The 25,452-nt window shown below is 46.9% G+C and overlaps 1 protein-coding gene across 4 annotated transcripts in view; it reads left to right on the forward strand.

The window, feature by feature from the left end:
• The window catches only part of TRIO (trio Rho guanine nucleotide exchange factor), a 370,516-nt gene that overhangs the window by 221,819 nt on the left and 123,245 nt on the right, over positions 1-25,452 (forward strand). For all 4 annotated transcript variants that reach the window (XM_061189136.1, XM_061189139.1, XM_061189138.1 and 1 more), the window contains exons 12-19: positions 7,522-7,691; positions 8,715-8,889; positions 13,983-14,178; positions 15,956-16,122; positions 17,653-17,772; positions 19,477-19,668; positions 20,026-20,175; positions 23,726-23,840. In XM_061189136.1, the coding sequence (XP_061045119.1) occupies positions 7,522-7,691; positions 8,715-8,889; positions 13,983-14,178; positions 15,956-16,122; positions 17,653-17,772; positions 19,477-19,668; positions 20,026-20,175; positions 23,726-23,840 (1,285 nt within the window). The remainder of the gene's footprint in view (positions 1-7,521; positions 7,692-8,714; positions 8,890-13,982; positions 14,179-15,955; positions 16,123-17,652; positions 17,773-19,476; positions 19,669-20,025; positions 20,176-23,725; positions 23,841-25,452) is intronic.

Consider the following 25,452-nt stretch of genomic DNA (forward strand, 5'->3'; position numbering starts at 1 on the left):
TTGGTTAATTGAGAGAAGTAAACTATCCGTGTGTATTTCTGTCATGTACTATTTGTTACTGTTTATTGTTCTTATTGAATAAGTGGTAGAAAGATTGATCACCAGCAATGTTTTTTCAGAAAGCTTAAAAGTTCTAGGTAAGCTGGGCCTATAGAGACTGAAAAGGCTTTTGGGGTTTTGTTGTTGTTTGTTTTCTCTTCCTTTTTATAAAGCACAAAATGCAGAACCACAAGTACAAGGAAGGGTTGGGCTTTCTGCTTGGGGCCCAGGATGTTGATGGATACAAGTTGATGACCAAAATGGGTGAAGATTTTTATAAGAACGAACTTATTTCTCCTAAATGATTTCAAGTCTGTATTCCAAGACAAATTAGATCCCTGGGTAGTGAAAGAACTTGATAGTTAGTTCACCAAATTTGGTGTATTGCTCTCTAAGGAACCGTGGGAAAAGGAAGAGATGCCAGAAGGCCAAAAATGCACTCGTGCGTTCTTAAGAAGGTAGATTTCACATATTACTCAGGTTGAGGTCACTCCTAAGCAGAGTTCTAGAAAAGACAGTTTATAAACTGCCTTTTAAAAGGGAAGAAGTGAATGAACAAGTTACGCCATGTGAACTTTATTTCATTCTTTACTAGGTTTCTGATTTGATGAAGAGTATGCAGTGGAATTAGTGAGCATTTAACCAAGCATTTGACATTTAATTTGTACACAGACAGAAAAATATGGGCTGAATCACTGTGAAAAAGAATCAGTTGAGGGTGTCAGTTAACACAAGACCAAGACTGTCCTTATCCTCCCTTACTGATCTCTGAGTAGACCATGCCAGGAAGAAAGTGTTTGTGATGGGAAGACATTGCTCATACCCTGCCTGTGAATGAGGAAGTCATTTCCAGCCCAGACCCACAATTGGATCAGCTTTCTGATGAAGGGGGTGATGGGAGGTGGTAGACCAGTCATCCCAGGTGGACCTGAGGGCCCACAGACAGATGGTTTTAATCCCTGGTGTCACCTGCTGTAGGGGAGCAGCCTGTGCAGTTGCCATGTCTTTGAACTGCCTCCACCCACCTATTCAGAACGTTTGCGTCCGTCTGGGACATCTGGAGAGATTGTACATCCAAGTCCAGGCACCCTGAAAACTTGCCTTTGTTGTGTTGAGAGCATTTTATCTTGAAAGTGGTCAAATTGCCATAAAGCCAGGACAGACTTGGTGCTGAAGCAGAAATAATCATGGCTGCATTAAAAACCTTGCAGCTGAGGCTGGCAGTGAGAGCGTTGGTTAGCGGATGACCTCAGCGGGGCTGGAGGTTGTTTGCACTGCAGACCTCTGTCTCTAAGCACGAGGCCTGTGAGTGGGTGGATTGGCACGGAGGGCAAGTTGATCAAAGTCTAGACCAGGGGCTGCCAGATATATCAGATAATAAAATAGAATCAGAAAAGATCCCAGCAAGAATCAGTCCAAATCTATGACAGAAATTTCATTCATGGGTTTTAATTCATGAGTCTGTTTTGAACCAGAAGTAGGCGGGTTACAGGGGTAACGTCAGCCACATAGGTGGCAGCAGCATGTGTTAAACAAAGAATATTCCTACCTGTGTTGATGGACAGTGTCCACAGTAATTCCTCCCCCAGGGTGACATATCTGGCTGTAACGAGTAAAGGCAGAGTCACGATGAGGGGGCCGGTCGTCCCGCCCGCCCGCTCGCTGCCGCTTGGGTCACGTCTGGTGCTGCCTTCAGTGCTTCAGCCCCCAAATTGGGGGGCGGGGAGTTCAGAGGAGAGGGATCTGGTGCTGCCAGAGCTGGCCGAGTGCAGGGAATAACGTGTTAGTCTCCGGAGAGGGAGGCCAGGCTGTAGGAACAGGCACTATCTCCAGAGATTTGAAGAACTCAGGAGGAAGTACACTCGGACCAGCTGCGCACCGTTTCGGGGAGACAGGGTTGCGCTCAGAACGACCCTGGGTGGTGAGGCACTTTCCCCCAACTTGATGCCTCAGGGAGCGACAGCTGCTGGAGGGAGTGTCTTACCCGCTGGGGATGTGGTGGAATAAAAAGATTTAAAATTCTAAATCTCAAAATCTGTTTTTAGCAAATTAGACTTCATGGAAATATCTGGGAGGTTGAGGTTCTGGCACTACCCCGATCTCCGAGTCGGCCGTGGGCCCAGCTGTGTCACCTGTGCCTCACCTTGTCCTCACGTCCACCACAGAGCCCGATGCCCCCCTTAATGGTGTCCCTCCTTAATGTGTGGGCTGCCCTTGCCATGCTCCTGGGGTTTCCTCCTTTTCTGTCCCCCCTTACACATATTTGCCTTGGTATTACTTCATGATACTGACTTTATTTGCCCTCTGCCCCTCCCTCCATACATCCTTCATACATTTCATTTCATCATACTAAGGGATCTTTTATCACCCATCCAAGAATAATCGGTACTCCTGAAACCCTTACTCCTCAGTCAGGTGACAGGCATGTGCCCCCAAATCACAGTTGGTCATTTCAGGCTAAAGAACATGCTGTTCGTGGCTGGAGCAGTTCCCCTTTGATCCCTGCTTCCTCTGCCTGAAACGGAATCACGTTCTGTGCTCATAGCAGGTGCCCCCTGAAATTCCCCCTGCAAGTTGCCGCCTGCTTCTGTTCCTGGCTTTTTTTTTTTTTTTTTTTTTTTAATTTATTTTTTATTTTTGGCTGTGTCAGGTCTTAGTTGCGGCAGGCGGGATCTTCGTTGAGGCACGCGGGATCTTTCGCTGCGGCGCTCGGGCTTCTCTCTGGTTGTGGCGTGTGGGTTTTCTCTCTCTAGTGTGGCGCGCAGGCTCCGGGGCACATGGGCTCTGTAGTTGTGGCATGCGGGCTTCAGAGCGCGTGGGCGCTGTAGTTAGCAGCACGCGGGCTTAGTTGCCCCAAGGCATGTGGGATCTTAGTTCCCTGACCAGGGATCCAACCCACGTCCCCTGCATTGTAAGGCGGATTCTTTACCAGTGGACCACCAGGGAAGTCCCTGCTCCCGGCTTTTACACTCCGCACGCTGGCCCTGCGGCTCACCCATCCCCACTGGTACCTGAATGATTGTCAAAAACAAGAGTAGGGAAATGGGTACCAATGGTGGTAGCTTCTGTTTACAGAGTGCTTGTGGTACTTGAGCACTGCCACACGTTTGTGGTCATCTCACTTGATTCTCAAACTCATGGTAAAATGATCCCATTTCATGGATGAGAAAACTGAAGGCAGAGAACTCCAAGGACTTTTCCCAAGGTCACACGGGGGATAAGGACCCCCCCAGCTGGTGTGTTGCGCTCCTACCTCCAGATGGACCAGGCTTGTAGCCTGCATTCAGACTGTGCATCTGGGAGTGATTGCAGCTAGAGCAGTCCCCAAATCTCGGGGCTCCCATCTGACCACCCACTGAACCAGCTGGAGACTCAGTGCTTTCCTGGGATCTCCACCCCAGTGAGTTCCTCTCGGAGCCCTCTCTAGCGAGGAAGGGGCTTTTTCAGGGGCTTTCTCCCAGCAGAGCTTTGGCTCCTTCTTTAGGCTCCACCCAGCACAGGCAGTGAGGGGAGGGGACTGGGATAGGGGACGCACAGGGGTCAGACCCAGCCGGATGCTGCATCCAGGACCAGGCTCTCCCACAGCTTATCACAGGAGTTTTCTTCCATGAACTCCATGGGTCTTTCTAAACCAGACTTCTCTCTGGATCCTGGACCGTGACCCAAGTCTGTACGCACCCGCGCCCCATTCTGGGCTGGGTTCTAGTTCTCCTGCATGGAACGCTCCTGGCCACAGCTCGGATGGCCTCTAGGGGGCAGCGTTGCCTAACTCCGGCTGCCTGGCCATCACCTGGCTGTGGGCACAGTTCTTTTAGAAGTGGATTCCATGCTGCTGAGAACTTGGGTAAAATACAACTCCTCTCTCACTGTCGGGCAAAGACTTATCTTTTCATTGTAAATTAACAGCATGCACAGAAGTACAATTTTTTTCACTCTCAGGAAGTCTATGGTAAAAATTTCACAGGCATCCTAGAGACTATTTCTCATTCCTTTTTTCAGACGTTATTTTGGGCGTCACATGTACCACATCGAAAGCTTAAAAATAGACTTTCTCTGACTCGTATTGTATTATGATATGCATCAGTTCATCATCGGTTGGCATTGGAAATGACCTTTCTCTGAGACTTTTTCCTCCAAAATGAATGAGCATATTTCCTGTAGGACCCGACAGAGAAATTCTAAAGGGGCAGAGGAACTTTGGGCGTTTTAATCATGGATTTAAATGTAGTCTTGCTCCTTCTACCTCAGTTATTTTTCCCTTTTCAACTGCGTGAACCCCTCCATAGCTGGGCCCTTCCCTGGCTCCGCAGCCGGCTGGGCGGTGTGCACCCTCCACCATGGATGCGTGTCGAGATGTCCAGGCTCTTGAAGGAGTTAGCTAGTTCTTTCAGAACTTACCAGGAAGAAAGGAAAGGGTTTGACCCACACATACTTGTGGCACTTTCCCCAGAACCAATGGGAAGAGAGTTCTGTAGGATCTGGACTAATTCCAGCACCTCTTCCCTCGTACTGCACTGTTTTTAGGTGTAAAAAGATTTAAGTGCAGCACGGTATTAAGTTTACCGGACTAAGTGACATATTTTGAACAATTGGTTGGAACTTGGACGTGTTTTGACAAATACCCAGAGAAGGAACACTTCTAAAAACTTTGTGATTCTTATTATCAAAATTTCTCTTACAAGAACAAAACTGTAATAGTGGCTAACATATGTTATTTTGAAGAAATATGTATCGTCTTGTTGAATCTTCTCAGTAACTCCCTGGAGTAGGCATTATTACCATGTCCATTTTATAGATGAGAATGCCGAGACATGGATCCAGGTAAGTTGCCCTAGGTCACACCCTAGGAATTGTTAAGTCAGGATTTGAACTCGGGCAATCTGGCTTCAGAACCCATGCCTCGTAATCGTTATTCCATATTACGAGAAAAGTGTTTTTTAATTATTTGTGGATAAAACGCTTTTTAATTGAGATATAATTGACATATTATTAGTTTCAGGTTTACAGCATAATGATTCAGTACTTCTATATATTGTGAAATGATCACCTTCCCGTGGAAGGTTTTTCATGGGAAATATTAGAGCAAATTGGGAGATTCTTTATGGTCATAATGCTTTCATCCTTCCTATTATTTATAACTGCAGCAACCAGTTTCATGAGAATTTAGAGAACAAAACAAAATGAAAAACAAGAGTATGTTATTGATTGGACCCTTAATAGATGTGCAAAGTATCAGTCCGTATTTGGTCTGTCGATGAATGGCATTTTTTCATGTTGAAATGCAGTATCCATGTGAAGTGTGACCAGGTCTGGAGGCCTCCTTCCTGATACTGTACTGGCTTTGCTCATATGTTGGCGCTGCTAATAGGTTTGCCCATGTTGTTCAGGTCACTTCATCACCTCTGGCCTCTTTTCCTTAATCTGTAAGATCACAGAGGTGAACCAGCCTCTGTCTAAAACGCCTATAATTAAAATCCTTGGATTGTATGAAATTTGATATCTTACAAAGATGGGTAAATAATATGATACAAGTTGACATTTTAACATTTTTAGTAAAATTAACTCTTAGGACCCCAAGTACTTGACTAAAAGTAAGTTCTTTGCCAGCACTTCCCTTATTTTTAAATTTACCTGCCCTATTTAAAATACTTATTGACCTGACAAGAGCCAGCTGGCAATACTTTGTTTTCAACTGAACACATGTTTAACAACAAAAGAACTCTTAAAAGGTTAGCTTGGATTTGCCATCATTAGTCATTAGGGAATTGCTAATTAAAACCATAATGAGATACCCCTCATTTTGAATGGCTACAATTAAAAAGACCGACCACCGCGGTATCCGTAAGGATGTGGAAGGATTGGAGCTCTCAGACACTGCCGGGGGCAGCGGGGGCCGGGGAATGTGAAATGATCCACTTTGGAAAACAGTTTGGCATTTTGTTAAAAAGTTAAACATACACCTACCATATGATCCAACCACTCTGCACCTAGATGTATACCTACAAGAAAGGAAAGCACAGGTGCATACGGAGACTATACACCAGTGTGCATAGCGGCTGTGTTTGTAATGGCCCCAAACTGAAAACAACCCAGATGTCGTCAGCATCTGAGTGGATAAATTGTGGCGTTGACACAGAATGGAATATTACTCAGTAACAAAGAGGAAAGAACTGTTGATACACACAGTAGTATGGATGAAATCTCAAAATAATTATGCGGAAAGAAGCCAGACCAAAAAAAAAGAGGACCTACTGTATGGTTCCCTGAATGTAATTCTTTTTTTTAGAAAATGCAAGCTAATCTATAGTGGCAGAAAGCAGGCTGGTGATCGCCTGGAAGGAAGACAGAGGGAGGGATTACCCAGTGGCACGGGGAGACTCTTGGGGTGATGGAGCTAGTCACTGTCTTGATAGCATTGATCTTTTCATGGGTTTACATGTGTCCAAACTTATCAAATTGTGTATTTTAAACTTGTGCCGTTTCTTCTGTGTCCGTCAGGCCTCAGTAAGCAGTGGTGCTGTGTCAGCCACGAGGCCGCGTGGCCGGCAGGGTCGGGGTCCCCTCTCTCCCCGCAGCCGGGGCAGCCGTCTGTAATGTACACATACGTTATGGTACGGGAGGTGATTATTCCATCCCCAGGGAAGCAGGAAGCCTTTTCTCCATGCACAAACCGCTCCCAAGCCACCAGGGCCCTTTCAGTTTAATTAATTGTCCTTTCAGTTCGCTGAATGGCTTCCCAGGGACCTGGAAGAGGCAATGGGCTTCCCAGAAGCGGGCAAGGTGCTCTGTCCCCGCCAGGCTGGACGCAGTCCTTGTCCCAAGTTGTCTTTGCCTATCCACGTGTGCGAACACCTTGTTAATGGTCATGGCAGTGAAGGTGATCAGGTGTTTCCAGTATGTACTCCTGTCATCGAAGGACTGACCTGTGTCCGGGTTGACCGTGGCCTGTGTTGGGAGTGGGGACCTGGCAGAGCCGCATCCGAATCTCCTGCCGGGCGTGGTGACGGGTTGATTTTACCACGTTATATGTTTCCTTCTTTTTGAGGGATGTAAAGCCCCCTTGTCTGAGCAGCAGTTTAATAATTAATAATGGACTGTCATGCTCTTGCTAAAAATAAAACTATCCATCTGCTAAGTAAGAGTCAGAAGATGCGTAGAAGAATGCCCGTTACGTTTAGCAGACGTTCCAGCTGTTGGAGGGTTTTTTCTGTTTCCTGTTGCACTTGGGCTGGGTCTGGGAAGGACTGGGAAGAGTCACTGCCCTCCCCTTTCCTTTCTCTCCTTTGTGACAGTCCCCTTGGGCTCTCTGCCCGGTTGTTTTTTCACCTCGCGTCCTGCTCTGTGTCCCGCTGGCCGCCGGCCCCCCTGCTGCCCGCCTCCCTCTCAGCTCCCTGGGACCTGCTGCCGCCGGTCCCCTCCCGGCCCGGACCCCCCAGCCCCGGGGAAGCGGGAAGGGCCGGGCTCACAGCGCTGTCCCCGCAGCTGTGGACATGGCTGGAGGAGCTGCAGAAGGAGCTGCTGGACGACGTGTACGCCGAGTCTGTGGAGGCCGTGCAGGACCTCATCAAGCGCTTCGGGCAGCAGCAGCAGACCACCCTGCAGGTGACCGTGAACGTGATCAAGGAAGGGGAGGACCTCATCCAGCAGCTGAGGTGGGCCACGCCCCGTCCCTGTGCCCCGTCCCCGCGCGGACGCTCTGAGGTCTGCGGGGGACTTCCCCTCCCCCTCTCTTTTTGGAACAATTAGCTATAATTCTCTGTCCAGCTAGGCAGAGAACGAGTAACATCCATGCGTGCAAAGAAGACTAACATCACTCTCTCTCTTTTCTCTTTTTCTCTCTCAGAGTTTTTTTCACTCTTACGATTTTTCTCATTATGGCATTGACTAATACGCCTCCCCAGGATTCAGGTCTTGTTAATATTTCCTTTTAACACCTACCTAGAAATTACTGAGATTTCTTTACAAACCAGATGAACTTAAACCTCCCAGGACCGCGTCCTTTGGGCCCTGAGCGATCTGCTTTTCTACGGTGTGGTGGGCGTACCTCCTCTCAGGGTCCAGGCTCGGCAGGCCTGGCCTTGTGGGGGGCACCAGGTGGCACTCAGGTGCTCCTAGTGGCAGGAAGGGGGGAGGCAGGCTGGGGCAGAGAGCATATCACTGTCCTTGGGTCACAGGGAACGGTCACATAAATGCAGTGCCCCTGCTGGATCCCTCGGGGTCGCTTATCTCATCGCCCCTGACAACTTCCCGTGATGCTCGCTCGCTTTTCTGAGAGTCCGGCAGACTTCCTCGATAAAGGCTCAGTTGGCTGCGTTACAGCTTAACCCCACAGCTGACGTGGCTTCACCATTTGTAGTGAACGGCTGCCATCTGTTCTCTACTTACGGAGAAAAGTGGCTGAAGATGAAACTCTGTGACATGACTCACGTGACTGTTAGCCTTCTTCTAAGAGAGGGGCTGTGAAAAAGTGCGGAAGGAGTTCCTCAGCGTATCCTGAGATCCAGGGAGGAAGGCCCGGCTGGTTTGGCGGGAGGGGCGGCTGATTCCGTGTTCGGAGCGCGGCAGTCCCGCTTCCCGCCGGCTTCTTCCCCGAGGCCCCAGCCGCCGGTTCTGGCCCCCGGCAGGGTGAGGCTCTCCCATCCAGTTCCTGTTTGTCCCTCTCCGCCCCTTCTCAGGGACTCTGCCATCTCCAGCAACAAGACCCCACACAACAGCTCCATCAGCCACATCGAGACGGTGCTGCAGCAGCTGGACGAGGCCCAGGCCCAGATGGAGGAGCTCTTCCAGGAGCGCAAGATCAAGCTCGAGCTCTTCCTGCAGCTGCGCATCTTTGAGAGGGACGCCATCGACGTGAGTGTCCCCCCCGCCCCGCCCACCCCGGCCTGCTCCCAGAGCTCCAGCACCCCTCCTCTGCCCCTAGCCTACTGCCCCAGCCTCTGCGCCGGGAGGGGGAGGGGGAGGGGGAGGGGGGAAGGGAGGGGGAGGGAGGAGGAGGGAAAGGGTGGCTCCTCCCAGCTCGGCCCTGGGAGAGGGGGCCTGGCTCTGGGGCAGGCAGGTGGGCAGCGGGACGGACACCACACAGCAGGACAGCAAAGCGAGCGAGCTTTGAGAGTGGATCCAGGCAGGGCTTCTGCAAACAGGGCCACCTTGTCACCTTGGCTTGTTCGTCCCTGATTGGACCCCTCACAGCAGCCCCCTTGTCCTGGAAGCAGGAGCACAAGCTCAGGGCAGTGGTGCTCTTCCTCCCTCCCCCCGGCCTCCCCCCCCCCCCCCGCCATTCCTCTCCCTTCAAGAGTGAGTGTTCCCTGAGCCTGTGGTCATAAGGTTGTACGTCCCAGGAAACCCCATTTTTTTCCCACAGAAATGTTCTCAGGCGATCTGTAATTCTTACCAAAAAAATTGACTTTTGCACCTTATATGAGACCGGGAGAAAGAAGGACAGGTTTCTTTTCTTTTTTTTTCAGAAAAAGGTTTCTTCTTCTTCTTCACAGAAATGTTCTCAGGTGATCTGTAATTCTTACCTAAAAATCAACTTTTGCACCTTATATGTGACTAGGAGAAAGAAGGACAGGTTTCTTAAGAGGGCGGTTCTTAATTCTCTGCCAGGCAAGATCTTTTATTTTTGAACTTGATGAAGTACAAGCAGAAGTAAGTATAATTGGATGACGCTGAATCTGTGTGTGAAATATGGTAAAAGGAGCCAGAACTCCCTGGGTGGGCCTGGCTTCCTGGAGCCGGTGGGCCTCATGCCGCTGCTGGCAGGGACCTGCTGCCTGTCCAGATACCTCCAGGCAGCCCAGGTGGCCCGGGCCTGGCGGCCAGGGTCTGTAGAGCCTGCTGTCTCCATATCTATCACTTGTCCTGCGTTTGGAGCAGGGCCTTGAGGGCAATGGGGTCCACACCGAGGTGCCACCGAAGGCGGAGGGATGGCAGGGCTGCCACAGCTGAGGGGGACCGTCTGCCCGAAGTGGGCCTTGGTGCTAGTCCCTCGGTCCCGCCCCGAGTGGTGGTTTGGTGTGTGTGCCTCTCACAGGGGCCTTTGGTTGCCTGCTTGTCTAAACTTCCATCAATGTTTTCATTAAAGAAAGGCCATCTTGGCTGTTTCATTGTCATCACTGGTTGATGACAAGAAAGGAGTTAAACCCTGCACATGTTGCCTGGTAACAGCTACTCAAGGGCTCTGGTCTTAACCTTCCCATACACGTGGAGCCGCATGAAGAAGAGGTGCGCTGGTCTCAACTCACGGTGCCGCACCACAGCTGCCAGGTTGCAACGTTTGGGGGTAGCCAGGGTCAGAATGCATCATTGGTGGGTAGCCAGGGTCAGGGCGCATCATTGGTGGGCAGCCAGGGTCAGGGCGCATCATCAGGGGGTAGCCAGGATTAGGGCGCATCATTGGGGGGTAACCAGGGTCAGGGCACACCATCGGGGGGTAGCCAGAGTCAGGGCGCATCATTGGGGGGTAGCCAGGGTCAGGGCGCATCATTAGGGGGTAGCCAGAGTCAGGGCGCGTCATCGGGGGCTAGCCAGGGTCAGAGTGCATCATCGGGGGGTGACCAGGGTCAGGGCGCATCATCGGGGGGTGACCAGGGTCAGGGCGCATCATTGGGGGGTAGCCAGGGTCAGGGTGCATCATTGGTGGGCAGCCAGGGTCAGAGTGCATTATTGGTGGTCAGCAAGGGTCAGGGTGCATCCTTGGGGGCTGGCCAGGGTCAGGGTGCAGCGCTGCATGAACAGAAGAGCCAGCGTGGCTGCCTTCCTCTCTGACCTCCACTTCATAGGAATTGCTCCTGGTGACTTAGCTGCTTACTGAATAGTTTCGATCAGGGAACACAGAGCAATCAGAAGTATTATTGGAAGTTTTCCTTTCAGGACATTTTGATATTTGAAAAAAAATATTGGCTTTACTTTTATTAATGTTTTCGCAAAGGGAAAAAAATTTTTTTTACTGTATGTCTACTTACATAAAACTACTGTTTTAAAACGTAGATCAGGAACCAAAAACATACATTTTCCCCACATGATAGCCACAGAGTTCCACATGGCCTCAACAAAGCCCCCGCTCTCGGCCAGGGATAAGCGCTTTCCTAAGCTGGGAACGTAACCCTGCAGTTCGGTCACAGACCAGCTAAAATATAGTTTAAAAGCTTTTAAATGTCACAGCCTGAGAGCCTCTGTTCTCTGGAGTAATCCTGAAAATGTGAAAACCTGAGCAGTTTAGGCTCTGCAGGGATTTCTTTTCCTGTCTGGGAAGATGCCCCCTCTGACTGCCCATAGGAGGCATGGAGTTATCTTTGTGGTAGAAATTCATCTGTTAACCTGGTCAGTTAGAAAAATCCCCCGTATCACTTGTATTTCAATTGAAATAGCATTTCCGTCTCTCAGAAGTGGAGCAGGGTTTCCTATGGCTTAGAATATTGCTATTTCAGTCTCCAAATATTCCATATAAAATCTGCTGTGTTGGTCTAAAAAGAACAACAAAAGCCTTACACTAGCATCTTGTGACAGTGTAGTTATGGAGAACAGTCATAACTATCTGTGCATTTAGAAAGAAAAACAGACTTTCAATTCGGGACTACATTTAAAAAAATTGTGTCAAAGTTATTTCTTTAAAGAATCCCTGTTCAAAAAAGCCTTCCACTTTCTGGAGCTTTCTTTGTGCCACAGATTTCTTTTCTTGGCTTGTGTGGTTATTAACAATGCTGAACGCGAGGGCAGGATTTTTCCTGATGATCCTGGATCCTGACCATCGCCAGCGTTTCTTTGTGCTCAGTGAGTGTTTTTGAATCCTGCTGCTTTTAGCACATTGACCTTTGTTTATTGTCCATTTCTTGAGTGTTTTTTGAGCCTAATGTTGTCTCCATGAGGCACTGTCGCTGAGTCTGTAACTCACCACCACACCTCTCTTCTCCCTCAATGTCAGAAAACAAACAAACATTAAGAAAGAAAATTCCCGGACTTCCCTGGTGGCGCAGTGGTTGAGAATCCGCCTGCCAATGCAGGGGACACGGGTTCGAGCCCTGGTCCAGGAAGATGCCACATGCCGCGGAGCAACTAAGCCCGTGCGCCACAACTACTGAGCCTGCACTCTAGAGCCCGCGAGCCACAACTACTGAGCCCGCGAGCCACAACTACTGAGCCCGTGTGCCACAACTACTGAAGCCTTTGAGCCTAGAGCCCGTGCTCTGCAACAAGAGAAGCCCGCGCACCGCAACGAAAAGTAGGCCCCGCTCACCACAACTAGAGAAAGCCCATGCACAGCAACAAAAGACCCAGCACAGCCAAAAATAAATAAATAAAATTAATTAACTAATTAAAAAAATATCCCCTTAGAATAGAAATAAAGATTAAAGTTATGGTAACTTTCTTCCTTTTAAAAAATATTTTTCTCATAGCCTCTTGGTTTGTGTCTAATTTGGTGTTGTTTAAAATGATTACTTTATAAATTGATATAATTTAATATAATGTGCACATATATTATGGAGACCAAGTAATAAAAGGAAGAAATCAGGAAGATTTGGACAATAGGAATTTGGAGAAGCCTTAAGATGTTTATTGCTTCCCATCTCCCAGCTGGATTCTGTGTAAACTCTCTCACATTCTCAAATTCTCAAACTAATTTCCTTACAGCTCCTGTGGACAAAGTAAATGAGGATCCGTGGGAAATGCTATTTCATTGAAGTGTAGAGTATAATATTCTTTCACAAGAAGTTTTTCTCCTCCTTTCTGGATTTCATAATTTTTGGTCTTAATTTTTAAAAAGTATACCGTGAAAGTTTTCAAACTACACAGAAGTAGCAAGAATAGTACAACGACCTTCCAGATGCCTGTCCTGTAAATTCAACATGAGTTTGCCCCTCTTACGTCAAGTATCCTCTTGCTATTGCTGTGCTGTAGTGTTTCACAGGAAATCTTTGCCAACTGATCATGTTTCAGTCCTAAAGGCTTTGTAAATATCTCTAAAAAATAGGCCATTTTCTTGCATAACCACATCCTAAGCACCTCGCCATTAAGAGTGATGCTTTGTTGTCTGCTAATACCCAGCCTCTGTTCAGATTTCTGCAAGTGCTGCAGAGAAGAGGCACGTGGGGTCTGCTCCTGCATTTGGTGGTTAGTCTTTTCATCTAGAATCCTCCCCCGATCCGCCCTTCTCTTTTTCCCGTGTTGTGACTTGTTGAAATAACGTTCAGTTGTCAACGGAACCAGATCCCACATTTTGCGTTTTCTCGCTTGATCTCTGGTAGGCTGTTTAACTGCTTTTCTTTCCTTGGCATTTCCTGTAACCTTAGAAGGCAGATGGGAAGACCCAGTTAGGTTCAGGTTCATTTTGGTACCAGAAGCTGCGCAGGTGGCTCAGCGTGGTTCCTCCTGTCAGGAGGCGTGTGCTGTCTCGTCCCGCGTCTTCAGGGATTCTGCGGGCGGCCTTCGGGGCAGGAGGTGCAGCCTGGTCCCCGTCAGCCTCTCGTGGTAGTTCACTGGGCGCTGATGACCTTTACCTGAGCAGGTGTTGTACTAGGATTTTTTTTTTTTTGGTTACAAAGAAGTTTTCTAATTTTATTTTTTCTACATTTAATAGCTAGATTTAACCATAAAGAGGAACTTTCCTTCATCGTTGTGTGCTTAAATAATTAATTTTCTCCTTTAAGAACCAATTTTGAGGATAAAGGTTGGTTCCCTTTAATCAAAACCGAAGAGCTTTTCATTGAATTTTTGGCTTTTTAGCTCTTCTTTTTTTAACATCATTAGGAATTAGGAACCATAACTTTAGACTTTTGTATATTCAGTGTATCTTATTCAAGGTCTCATGGTCCCAGTCACCTGGCTCCCGTGTCCTTTTGACACAGTCGCCTTATTCTCTTCCTTCCCTACCTGGCACAGTGAGATGTCACAGCAGATATTTATTTTTTAAGCCTTGGTCCTAAGCAGATGCTTTCCTCTGTCAGATCATCTCAGACCTTGAGTCCTGGAACGACGAGCTTTCTCAGCAAATGAATGACTTTGACACGGAGGACCTCACGATAGCAGAGCAGCGCCTGCAGCACCACGCAGACAAGGCTCTGACCATGAATAACCTGACCTTCGACGTCATCCACCAGGGGCAGGACCTCCTGCAGTATGTCACCGAAGTGCAGGCCTCCGGTGAGCAGCGCGTCCCGCTCTGGGGCGGGTTTCGTGTCCCCGCAGGAACGCGTCCGGTTCCTTTCAGGGTGACGGCTGCGCAGGTCACTTACTCCTGTGACTGAGGTGTTATAAATACCTGCTCTCTGAAAGGAAACGTTTTGCTTTCTTTCACCCACATAATATGATCACGTTTAACATTGGCTAGTGTACTTACCCTTCATATTCCTGCATGTTATTTCAAGTGGCACGAACTTTAGTTTTACAAATTATATATTGTTGGATCTCCAGGAATGAAATGTAAACCCCAAGAAAATATTTTCATGTCCTTTATTTTTTTCTTAGTTTATATTTTACCAGCAGATGTCACTCTAGGCTCAAAAACATAGAGGGAACTGTAGTGTTAGAAACTTAGCAACAACCTGTGTCCTACGTTACTCATTTTACACAAGTCAAATTAAATGCTTCCTCAAGAGTGAACGGGTATACAGTGGATAACAACGGAAACAAACCGAAGTTTGTGCATTTAAAAAGGACTCACTTTCACCAGATATCAGTGTAGGAGCAGAAGTAGATTGATAGGAAATGGGTTTGCTTTGATTAGCTGTACGTTATATTTGGCTTTGGACCACATCGAATTTATCCTCTGAGACATGCTCGGAGGCAGGCATAAACCTCCTCTGCTGCCTCTGCCCTGCTCAAACTTGGCCTTCACAGTAATGGCTTGGCCCGGCGCCGGGCAGGTAGTTCACAAATGCAGCATGTACGTCATGCTCCCTTAAGGACAGGTTGAGTTACGGTTTTCTCAGGGTATATGCCCAGTAGTGGGATTGCTGGGTCATATGGTAATTCTATTTTTAGTTTTTTAAGGAAGCTCCGTAGTGTTCTCCATAGTGGCTGTATCAGTTTACATTCCCACCAGCAGTGCAAGAGGGTTCCCTTTTCTCCACACCTTCTCCAGCATTTATTGTTTGTAGATGTTTTGATGATGGCCATTCTGACCTGTGTGAGGTGATACCTCATTGTAGTTTTGATTTGCATTTCTCTAATGATTAGTGATGTTGAGCATCCTTCCATGTGTTTGTTGGCAATCTGTATATCTTCTTTGGAGAAAACCATAATTCAAAACGAGACATGTACCACAATGTTCATTGCAGCACTATTTACAATAGCCAAGACGTGGAAGCAACCTAAGTGTCCATGAATGGATAAAGAAGATGTGGCACATATATACAATGGAATATTACTCAGCCATAAAAAGAAATGAAACTGAGTTATTTGTAGTGAGGTGGATGGACCTAGAGTCTGTCATACAGAGTGAAGTAAGTCAGAAAGAGAAAAACAAATACCATGTGCTAACACATATATGTGGAATCTTAAAAAGAAAAATGGTTCTGTTGAACCTAGGGGCAGGACAGGAATAAAGATGCAGATGTAGAGAATGGACTTGACGCAGACGGTGGGACGAAGCTGGGACCAAGTGAGAGAGTAGCATGGACATATACACACGACCAAATGTAAAATAAGTAGCTAGTGGGAAGCAGCCTCATAGCACAGGGAGATCAGCTCGGTGCTTTGTGACCACCTAGAGGGGTGGGATAGGGAGGGTGGGAGGGAGGCTCAAGAGGGAGGGGATATGGGGATATATGTATGCGTATGGCTGATTCACGTTGTTATACAGCAGAAACTCACACAGCATTGTAAAGCAATTATACTCCAATAAAGATAAAAAAAAAAAAAAAAAAAAGAACAGGTTGAAGTGCTATTTGAATTCCGAGCCTCCGTTCAATGTCCGCAGGTGTGGAGCTGCTTTGCGACAGAGATGTAGACATGGCCACGCGGGTCCAGGACTTGCTGGAGTTTCTCCACGAGAAGCAGCAGGAGCTGGATGTAGCGGCCGAGCAGCATCGGAAGCGCCTGGAGCAGTGTGTGCAGCTCCGCCACCTGCAGGCCGAAGTGAAGCAGGTGAACAGACGGCCGGGGAGCAGGGGGCCCAGCCGACACGCACGCGCTCGATGAGTGCCCTCCCGGTAACGCGGACGTGTGAGCCTTGGGGCAGATCGTCCCCGATCAGAACACAGCTGTCCTGGTGTAGAATACAACACACCCCCTGACACACCCCAGCTAGTGTGTAAAACTGAGCCAGTGCCCGGGCGGCTCTGTGTTTACTCTGTAGTGGAAAAGCCTTCGTCACCCAGCAGCTGGTCACTTAAGAGTCACTTCCACTTAGCTTGTTTTGTTATTGGTCGTCTCTTGCCTGAAACCCTGAGCACGTTCCTTCCCGGGCTGAATAACTGTATGATTTATTTTTTTTTCCCCAAATAGACTGTTATCAGTCTGGCCGGGATCACAGGCTGTGTATGGCTGGGGTCTTCTTGTGTTATCAGGATACGACACTGCCATCTCCCAGATAGCATGGCAAAATAAAAATGGGACATTTGGAAGAGATTGCTTTTGGTTCAGTGCCAATGGGATTCCATGCATGTGTATATTTAGCATGTCTGTGACATTTTATCACGTGAGCAGGGAAACCATGGAAGTATGGCTTTCTGGGATTCTTGTAGATGTGTAGAAAAGCATCTGTTTGTTTGATTGGAGGGGACTTAATGGTTGCCAAATGGCTGTTGTAGCCCCAACTATCACCTCCACATTCCAGGCATCAGGAAGGGGAAAGCATATTGAGAAAGAGGCAGCACCTGGATCAGAAAAGAAATGTGTTCCCCAAATGGCCCAGAAGCCCCTGCTTTGATATCAGTGGCTAGCATTGTGTCATATCTGCAACCAAGCTGTCATAGGAGCTGAGAACTGGCTTTATTTTAAGCTCTTTCCCAAGTTGGGATTTTCTGAGTAAAGGACATGAGGAAAATAGGTACTGGTTAGGTAACCAGCAGTTTCTGCCACACATGATTACCCAGAATGACCTTCCACATCCCTGTGGCTTCCATGGTCAGAACCGACTTCTCATTCTGTGATGCTAAGAATCTGGTGGTGTGGCCCTGAGCATTCACGGACAGCTAAATTCATCCTTGGGTTAGTGTGCTGTCTTAACACTGACTCTAAAGTGGAAAATAACGTTAGTGAAATAAAACAGTTCCCTTATCAAGCAGTTTGCTAATTCTGCGTGTTCATGAGGCCCAAAAGGAGTGAAAGATACATATTTTTGAGTATCGGGGTATTCTTTGCAATTGTAGGTTTTCTAGTATGTGAGCCTCAGTCTGCTTTGACCTGTGGACTCATGATCAATCCTCCGGACCCTCCACGTTTTCCAGCTCCCACTTGAAACTAAACATGACAGAATTAATTTTAAAATGCAGCACTTAGGATCAGGCACCACGGAAGGGTAGCAGGCTGTCGCCCGTAGGATCACGAGGAAATCACTGCTTCGTAGCTAAGTGAGCAGCTCGACCGCTGCGCACGCGGCCTGCGTCACTGCTGGCCCGCGGCCTGGGTGCCCCGGAGGGGCTGCTGCATGGAGTTCCCTGTGTCACGTTTCAGGTGCTGGGCTGGATCCGCAACGGAGAGTCGATGCTGAACGCCGGGCTCATCACGGCCAGCTCGCTGCAGGAGGCGGAGCAGCTTCAGAGAGAGCACGAGCAGTTCCAGCACGCCATCGAGGTGGGGGCGCCCGGCCGCCCGTCCAGCGCCCTCGCGCGGCACTGACCCCGGGAGCCCAGGGGGGTTCAGTGCAGCCCAAAACGGCCGCGCTTACGAACCTGCAGTTCGTTACAAGACGGGGAAGCAGTCTGGCAACTGCAGTGATGTGAGGCTGTCCACGCCCACCAGGGCGACCTCACCGCAAGGGTCCCAGAGGCCGGGGTGGCTCTTGCTGTCCCCTTGGCTGTCAGGGCCCTGGCAGGATGCACCTCACCTGTCAGGAACATCTTGGCACCAGGGAGCCCGAGCTGGGGTCTCGGCTGAGGTTTTTTACATTTTGCTGATCTTATAGGCACAGTTGCTGCTGTGTAACCAGTCTTGAAAAATCAGGGCACTCGGGGTGGCTCTTCAGGACCGGGTGCCAATCACCAGTTCCCTGTTCCCCATAAACAGTGCTGTGCACACAGCTCCTGTGACCCTGGGGAAAAGCAGCATCCCTCACCAGAGGGTTTTGTGCCTTGACGGGGTCAGTGCTGTGCCGGGACTTGAGCAAAATGGCTTGGCCAGTCACTCTCACAGCATATGGATTAATTCATTTTAGAGTTTTTTTGGAGGGGGGGGTAGTTAATGATTGTGATGGGTGGTCTCAAGGCTCAGTCAAGGGAAAAAGAGCATTTGATTATGGAAAACTTGTTTCCTGCTCTAGTTATATACATATTCTCCGCCAGAGATGAAAACCAAAGAAATTACCATTAATTTCTTCCCTAGATTAATTTACTCTCAACTATTCAGCGCCAGTGGACAGACACTAACACTTCTCCCTGAAGCCCAGACTCTGGGTGAATCTTGTGAAAATCGTACCCTGTGCCAAGTGCCTTCTAGTAATTAAATCACTGAGGCGCCCCACCGTCTGGGTAACGGACAGGATTACGCTGGGTACAGTGTTTTATGGGGCCATTAGTACCACTTCAGGTGGAACGCAAAATTTTGCCATCGTTTAAAACAAGAGAAAACTCTGTGTCCACAGAGACCCATGTGCTTCCCCCTGACGGCTGCCCTGCCGGGCCCTCTGGTTTCCCCGAGGAGCCTGGCCTCAGCCCCTCACAGAAGCTTCTAGTGAGGATACGAGAGCAGGGGTTGTTACCGGATTTGCCAGTTTGTTTTCATAGGTTCATTGTCTGGCATGGACCTCCAGAGAACACAGTTGGTTCATTTTTAGCTTTTAACTGTGTTTCTCTCTTTCTCTTTTTTTACATCAGTAGTTTTTGAAAACCTTTTACTCGAGTCCAGAGTTTAAGGTAAAAGTGAAGTAAAGAGCATTCACTTAGGCCACCTTTTTCTCCACTTGTTCATTCGCCCCTGGCTGCTAGTACAAGGAGAATCAATAGGAGTAATAAACTTGGAACATTTCAACAGCGTTTTTAGCATATTGGCTGCTAAGGGTTTTTCCTGCTATTTCTCAAAAGCTGGAAACTCCACAACCAAGACCCATTCTGGAAAGTCCTAAGGCATTTCATCCTTCCCTGGGTAAATATAAATAGTTGTTGGGAGGCATAAAACTTTTTTCTAACTAACCTGTCAGCTGTGTTTTTCGAAGCGTCCTGTTGAGTATTAAGTGAAGTCGTTTCCGTAAAAGCAAGCAGACAGGAGGGCTGCGGCCTTCCCGCTCCTTCCCAGCGAGTGCGCGGCACCCCCGCTGAAGAGCTTTCCGCTCTCTCCCCCCAGAAGACCCACCAGAGCGCGCTGCAGGTGCAGCAGAAGGCGGAGGTCATGCTGCAGGCCAACCACTACGACATGGACATGATCCGGGACTGCGCCGAGAAGGTGGCCTCGCACTGGCAGCAGCTCATGCTCAAGATGGAGGACCGGCTGAAGCTGGTGAACGCGTCCGTGGCCTTCTACAAGACCTCGGAGCAGGTAGGGCCCGCCGCCGGGGCCGCCTGCCGCGCCTGACCGCGCGGGACGGCTCGGTCGGTCCTGGGCCAGTCGAGCAGAGACGAGCAGCATTATAGAATTAAGATGATTCTTGCTTCCCTTACGTATCAAAGCATGACAGGTTGGAAAGGATCTGAGGAGACGTCCCTTTTCCCCTCATTTAAATGCACGGCCTGACACAGGGCAGAGAGAGACGGGAAATTCACCTTTCATTTTGTCCTTGTTCCGGAAGGCCTGCGTGGCCGCACGTCAGGGGACGGTCTCGGTCCTCGGGCCAGCACTTGTCATGCCATCGGTGCCGAACGGCCCCTCTGAGCCCGGGATTCTCTCCTGCTGCAGGTCTGCAGCGTCCTCGAGAGCCTGGAGCAGGAGTACAAGAGAGAAGAGGACTGGTGTGGAGGGGCCGACAAGCTGGGCCCCAATTCCGAGACGGACCACGTCACCCCAATGATCAGCAAGCACCTTGAACAGAAGGAAGCGTTCCTGAAGGTATGGAGCCGGCCTTCCGGTTCTGGTGCCTCAGTGGCGGGGTTCACAGCCCCCCGAGGGTCCACCTGAGCCCAGTGGGGCGTCCAGACCGTCAGTCCCACAGCTGCGGCCACTCCTCCGTCCCCGCCTGCCTCACAGCACCCCTGCCCTGGAGAGAGATTGGGGTGACCCTGCCTCAGCCATAAGTCAGCTGATCGGAGAAGATCTTAAAATCTTTTTTCAGTTGTGATTTGTACTCTCCTTCTAGTTTTCACAGAGAAAGAGCTAGATAGAAACCTGTGTGCATAAAGAATGGGTAGAAGTCACAATACCAAGTGATTCTGAACAGACACATGCAGAGAGATTGATTTGGGGGAACAAAAATGCCTAGAGCTTAAAATAATCTTCCTTTGGAAATTCAGCCTTTTTAGGAATAAAGACTGTCTCAGAACACGTGTGAGCCCAGTGTAGAGTGGACACAAAGCAGGAACACCCCTTGTGGTTCACAGGACAGGTTACTAATACTGTACTTATTCAGGAAATGTTTCCTGCAAGAGAAATTTAATCCCATTCAAGGCCTGGCTGGAAGTTTTAACTCTGAGAAGCTTTAAATGAGGCACTTATCAAGCCTGCTTTGTCATTTTTATATATAGTCATAGCTGAGTTACTGGTGTGCTTTGCAACAATTAAATTTTAAAAAGGGGTCAAAATGTTTAGATACATTGACTTTGAATGTTTCCACGTTGCATTCTTTCACTTGTGAAAAAGATCTCCTCAGGTTCTGCTGGTGGCCACTCAGACCTATGAAAAATAGTTGTGGTGTTTACTTTCCATGTTGCTTGGTTTAGTTTTCCTCATCTCCAGCATCCTGACCTCTCTGACACCATTTCCTGTCACTTTTAATCATTTCTGTTTCTGTTTCATTTCTGAAGGTGATCCTCTGAGCTAACAGAGATCTATTGCTTAGTCTGGGAGAACAAATTGTAACTCTTTGAAAATTCTTACCTGGTAACTTATTACGAGCTTCCACCACAGAGATTTTCTTTTTAAGCAAATCAAGGTGGGAAAACAGTTGGAGCTTCCCAGGGTCATGAGTTGTAACTATTCCAAACAGGACTTGAAAGCCCCACCCCTGCTTGTCGCTGCTGTTTAAGTTTATGAAAAGTCCACCACTATTGGGATGTTTTGAGGTGGAATCGTTAAAATTGCCTCTCTTTCTCTGGAATCCATTTAGTATAAAACAAAATTACATACTACTTAGTTAATATAATTAAGAAAGATATTTAGGTAAAATTACAAAACAAAAATAATCACAGACCTGGTCAGATTCTTTCATTCAACTAGGATTATGTCTTTGGTGTGTTGGATATCTTTAAACTTCTTATCATGGAAGTTTAAAAATGTGTATGGAAATTAAGAGAATGGATAATGAACCCCCATGTACTTCTCACCCAGCTTCAATAATTACCAACATATGGGCATATGCCCACCTTTACTGGATTATTTTAAATTCTAGATATTACACCATTTTATTTATAAATACCTCTGTGTGTATCTAAGCATTAAATTCTACCTTTCTAAAACCATTCTACAACCACAATACCATTATTGGACCTGAAAAATTAACAGTAACTCTTATTTTATATAAAATCCAGTGGTGTTCACATTTCTCTGATTGTCCCATAAATGTGTTTTTATACGTGGTCTTAATCAAAATCCAAACAAGACCATGCATTGATTTGATTGGTATGTCTCTTAAGTCTCTTTTAGTCTAAATCCCACCCTCCCTTTTATTAGCATTTGTTAATTGAAGAAATAAGTTATTCATACTGTGGAATTTCCCTCATTCTGGATTTCGTAATTGCATCCCGTGGAGTCATTTAGCACCATCCCGGATTCTCTACATTTCTGTTAGTTGGGTCGAGGGCCTTGATCCGGTTCAGGTTTAAGTGAGTGTGTGGGGTACACTTAGGGTACCTGATGGGTGGTGTTGCGTACTTCCAACGGCATTGCTCCAGGACACACACAGGTCTGCTTCTCCTGCTGTCTCTGTGATATGAGGGCTTTTCAGTGCTTCAGACGTCGTAAGTCCACGTCATCCATTGTGTACTTCCCCATCAGCCTTTCACCCACTGGGTTTAGTAGCCAGTGGTGATATTGTTTCATTAGGAGTTGCAAAATGGTGGTATTCTATCATTCTTTCTGCCTTGATTAGCTGCAGTTATTCCCTCCTCAGCTATTTGGTTATGCTAAAATAGAGTTTGTCCAAAAAGGGGGGGGGGGGAGGTAAATGCTTGATTCCTTCCCTTTGTTTATGATTTTCAGAATAATGATCTGTTGCCCTAGCAACCTCTGCATATGATTAATTTGTTCTTTTAGTATCATCATGGATTTTAACATTTGGTGTGTTTCAATCAGTTACAGTCATTTATCTTTTTATATTCAACTTGTCCCACTAGTGGGAGCCCCTTCAAGTCAGGTTGGCTCAGATGTCCTTTTGATGTAACCCTAGCAATCTTTACGGCTTCCTTGCTGTTTGGTATGACAACTTATTTCAGTCTTATCAGTAGAGACTCATGATGTATTTTTCTCTTAATTTAAAAAAAAAAAAAAAAAAAGGTATTGCAGCTCCAACTACTGAAAAGGCCTAGGAACGATGACCAGCATCCCTGATATATGATAGCAAGCGTCCCTAGTGCCCACATTGTGGGCTTTCAGTGCCATTTACCGCAAGAAGGAGACGGAGCTCCTTGAAAAAAAGATTGATTCCAGATCTGGGCTAGGAAATGTGCAAGATATTTCCAATTCTATTATAATTAAGGGATTTTTTTCCTGAACCATTTTGATTTTATATTTATATCTCTTTTCTCTTAAATAAAACTCTTTTTAAAATACATTAATGAAATTACTTACTCGGTTTACAAACATGGAATTTCAGTTTTCTGTTACCACAATAACACCATATAACAAACCACCCCACAATTCAATGGCTTAAACCAAGGGTTAGCAAGCTAAGCCCTGAGGGCTAAATCTGGCCACTCCCATTCACTTAAGTATCTTTCGAGGCCGCTTTCATCTACAATGGGCAGGTTGAGTAGTTGCAACAGAGAGATGGAGACCACATGACTCAGAGAGCTGAAAATATTTACTGTCTGCCCTTTATAGACATCCCCGTGCAGCATAGCCGCCAGGTCCTCTAACTGAGGGTTTCTCCCAAGACTGTGATCAAGTTGTTGGTCAGGGATGTGGTCACCTCAAGGCTCGACTGGGGAAGGGCTTTACTTCCTCTCGGGCTGCAGGCCATGGGTCACCCTCAGTCCCTGCCCACCTGGACCTCACCATGGGGCAGCTCTCAACATAGCAGCTGGGTTCAGCAGAGCAAGGGCTGCAAGACAGAGATTTTTTTTAAAGTTGAAATAGGATTTAGCCTATGTATTCTCCAGACACAGATTGGCCAGATGAACGCTTTAGATTAAGACCTATGTTAGAGCCACGTGATGTCATCCATATACACTGAAGATGCATGTCTGTATGAGTCACATGAACACATTTGCTCTGCATTATTTCTTAGGCTTGCACGCTTGCTAGGAGGAATGCAGATGTCTTCCTGAAATACCTGCACAGGAACAGCGTGAACATGCCTGGAATGGTGACACATATCAAAGCCCCTGAACAACAAGTGAAAAGTGAGTACACCTAGGAGTCAGCTGACTGATGAGCTTGACAAGACATGTTCTAAAATCTTGGTCCAGGGCTTCATTTTGAATGTCCTTTTCATATCATTAAAGTTCTCCTAAGTTATCTTATTTTAATAATAAAATATTAAGCAAATATATAGGTTGATAATTTATTGAATAAAGTAGAAGAATATAAACAGGGAGAAAATGCAGCATGTTCAGGACATTTATTGGCATCGACTGTTTTGTTAAAAGTAAGTGAAAATATAAATCGGGAAAAAAATGAAAGCCAGAATTATCTATAGGCAAAATACTTTTAAAAGTTTAAATCACAAAAATTATATACCCATTTCATTGCTATAATGTATCAGTTTTACATACTTAAAGCATTATTAATAAAAGCAAATTGCCAAAGAATGTTATGTAGATAGGTGGGTATCATTTGAGTTTAAAAATGTACAAAACCGTACACACACACACACACACACACACATATATATAAATGCATAGAGAAAGACCTGGGAACAATTATACTAAACTGTAAGTAGGGTTGTTATGGGTGGAAGTTAAGGGTACTGATGATTTTTATGCTGTAGAATTCTGATTGAATATTTTGCAGTAAAAATGCATCCAGGTGATACATCATTTTAAACTTAATCATAATTCTTTTTACAAGTTTAATTGAAATGACATGGAAGTGGGTCCTCAGAAAATGATGAGAGTTGTTTAAAACAGTCTCGATATTCAGGCCCTATTCTATCAGCTTTAATCCTCACCTGAACTTCAGTCCTGCCCCAGGCAGAGGCTACGGAAATAAGAGACTAGAAAAGACTTACGCTCATTTTCATATTTAAGTGGTAGCTTATTTTTTGACAGGCTTCAAATTTCAGTGCTAATTTGCTTTACTAAACTAGTTCACTTTTCAGTCGAGCAAAGATAATGTAACAGGACCAACCGGTGAGCTGGCGGGTACATGCAGCTGGCGGGTACATGCAGCTGGCGGGTACATGCAGCTGGCGGGTACATGCAGCTGGCGGGTACATGCAGCTGGCGGGTACATGCAGCTGGCGGGTACATGCAGCTGGCGGGTACATGCAGCTGGCGGGTACATGCAGCTCGCAGGCTCCTGTTTCTCACGAAGTACTCAGCCTATGAGGAACTCGGTAAATGTTCGTGGAGAGGTTATTATTTTTAAAGTTTTCCAATAAAGTTATATTCCAGGTACCACTTACTTGATTTGCAGTTTCAGTCAGGGAATCTTTTTCTAAAGTTTTTTTATCTGTTTGCTTTGTAAACTTCTAGAGTAAAGCAGACTCACTGTAAAGAATGTTTAAAGTGTACAAATGTATATAAATTACCTAAATTCCTTTGCCAGTGGTAACCACTGTGAAGACCTTTTTGTGCATCCTTCTATGCACATAAATGGAAATATGCAGAGAGACACAAACGTGTAGCTTCAACTCACCCATCTGGCTTTTTAATTTTTTTATTGAAGTGGGACTATATTCCCCTGCAGTTTTCTTCTTACGCTTAGTAATGTCTTATTCTATATCAGAATTTGGAGATCTGCTCTGTTACTTTTAACGTCCAGTATGGTGACTTTGTAATTGATTTAATCTGA

The sequence above is a fragment of the Eubalaena glacialis genome, chromosome 4 (genome assembly GCF_028564815.1).
Source record: "Eubalaena glacialis isolate mEubGla1 chromosome 4, mEubGla1.1.hap2.+ XY, whole genome shotgun sequence".
Taxonomy (NCBI): Eukaryota; Metazoa; Chordata; class Mammalia; order Artiodactyla; family Balaenidae; genus Eubalaena; species Eubalaena glacialis.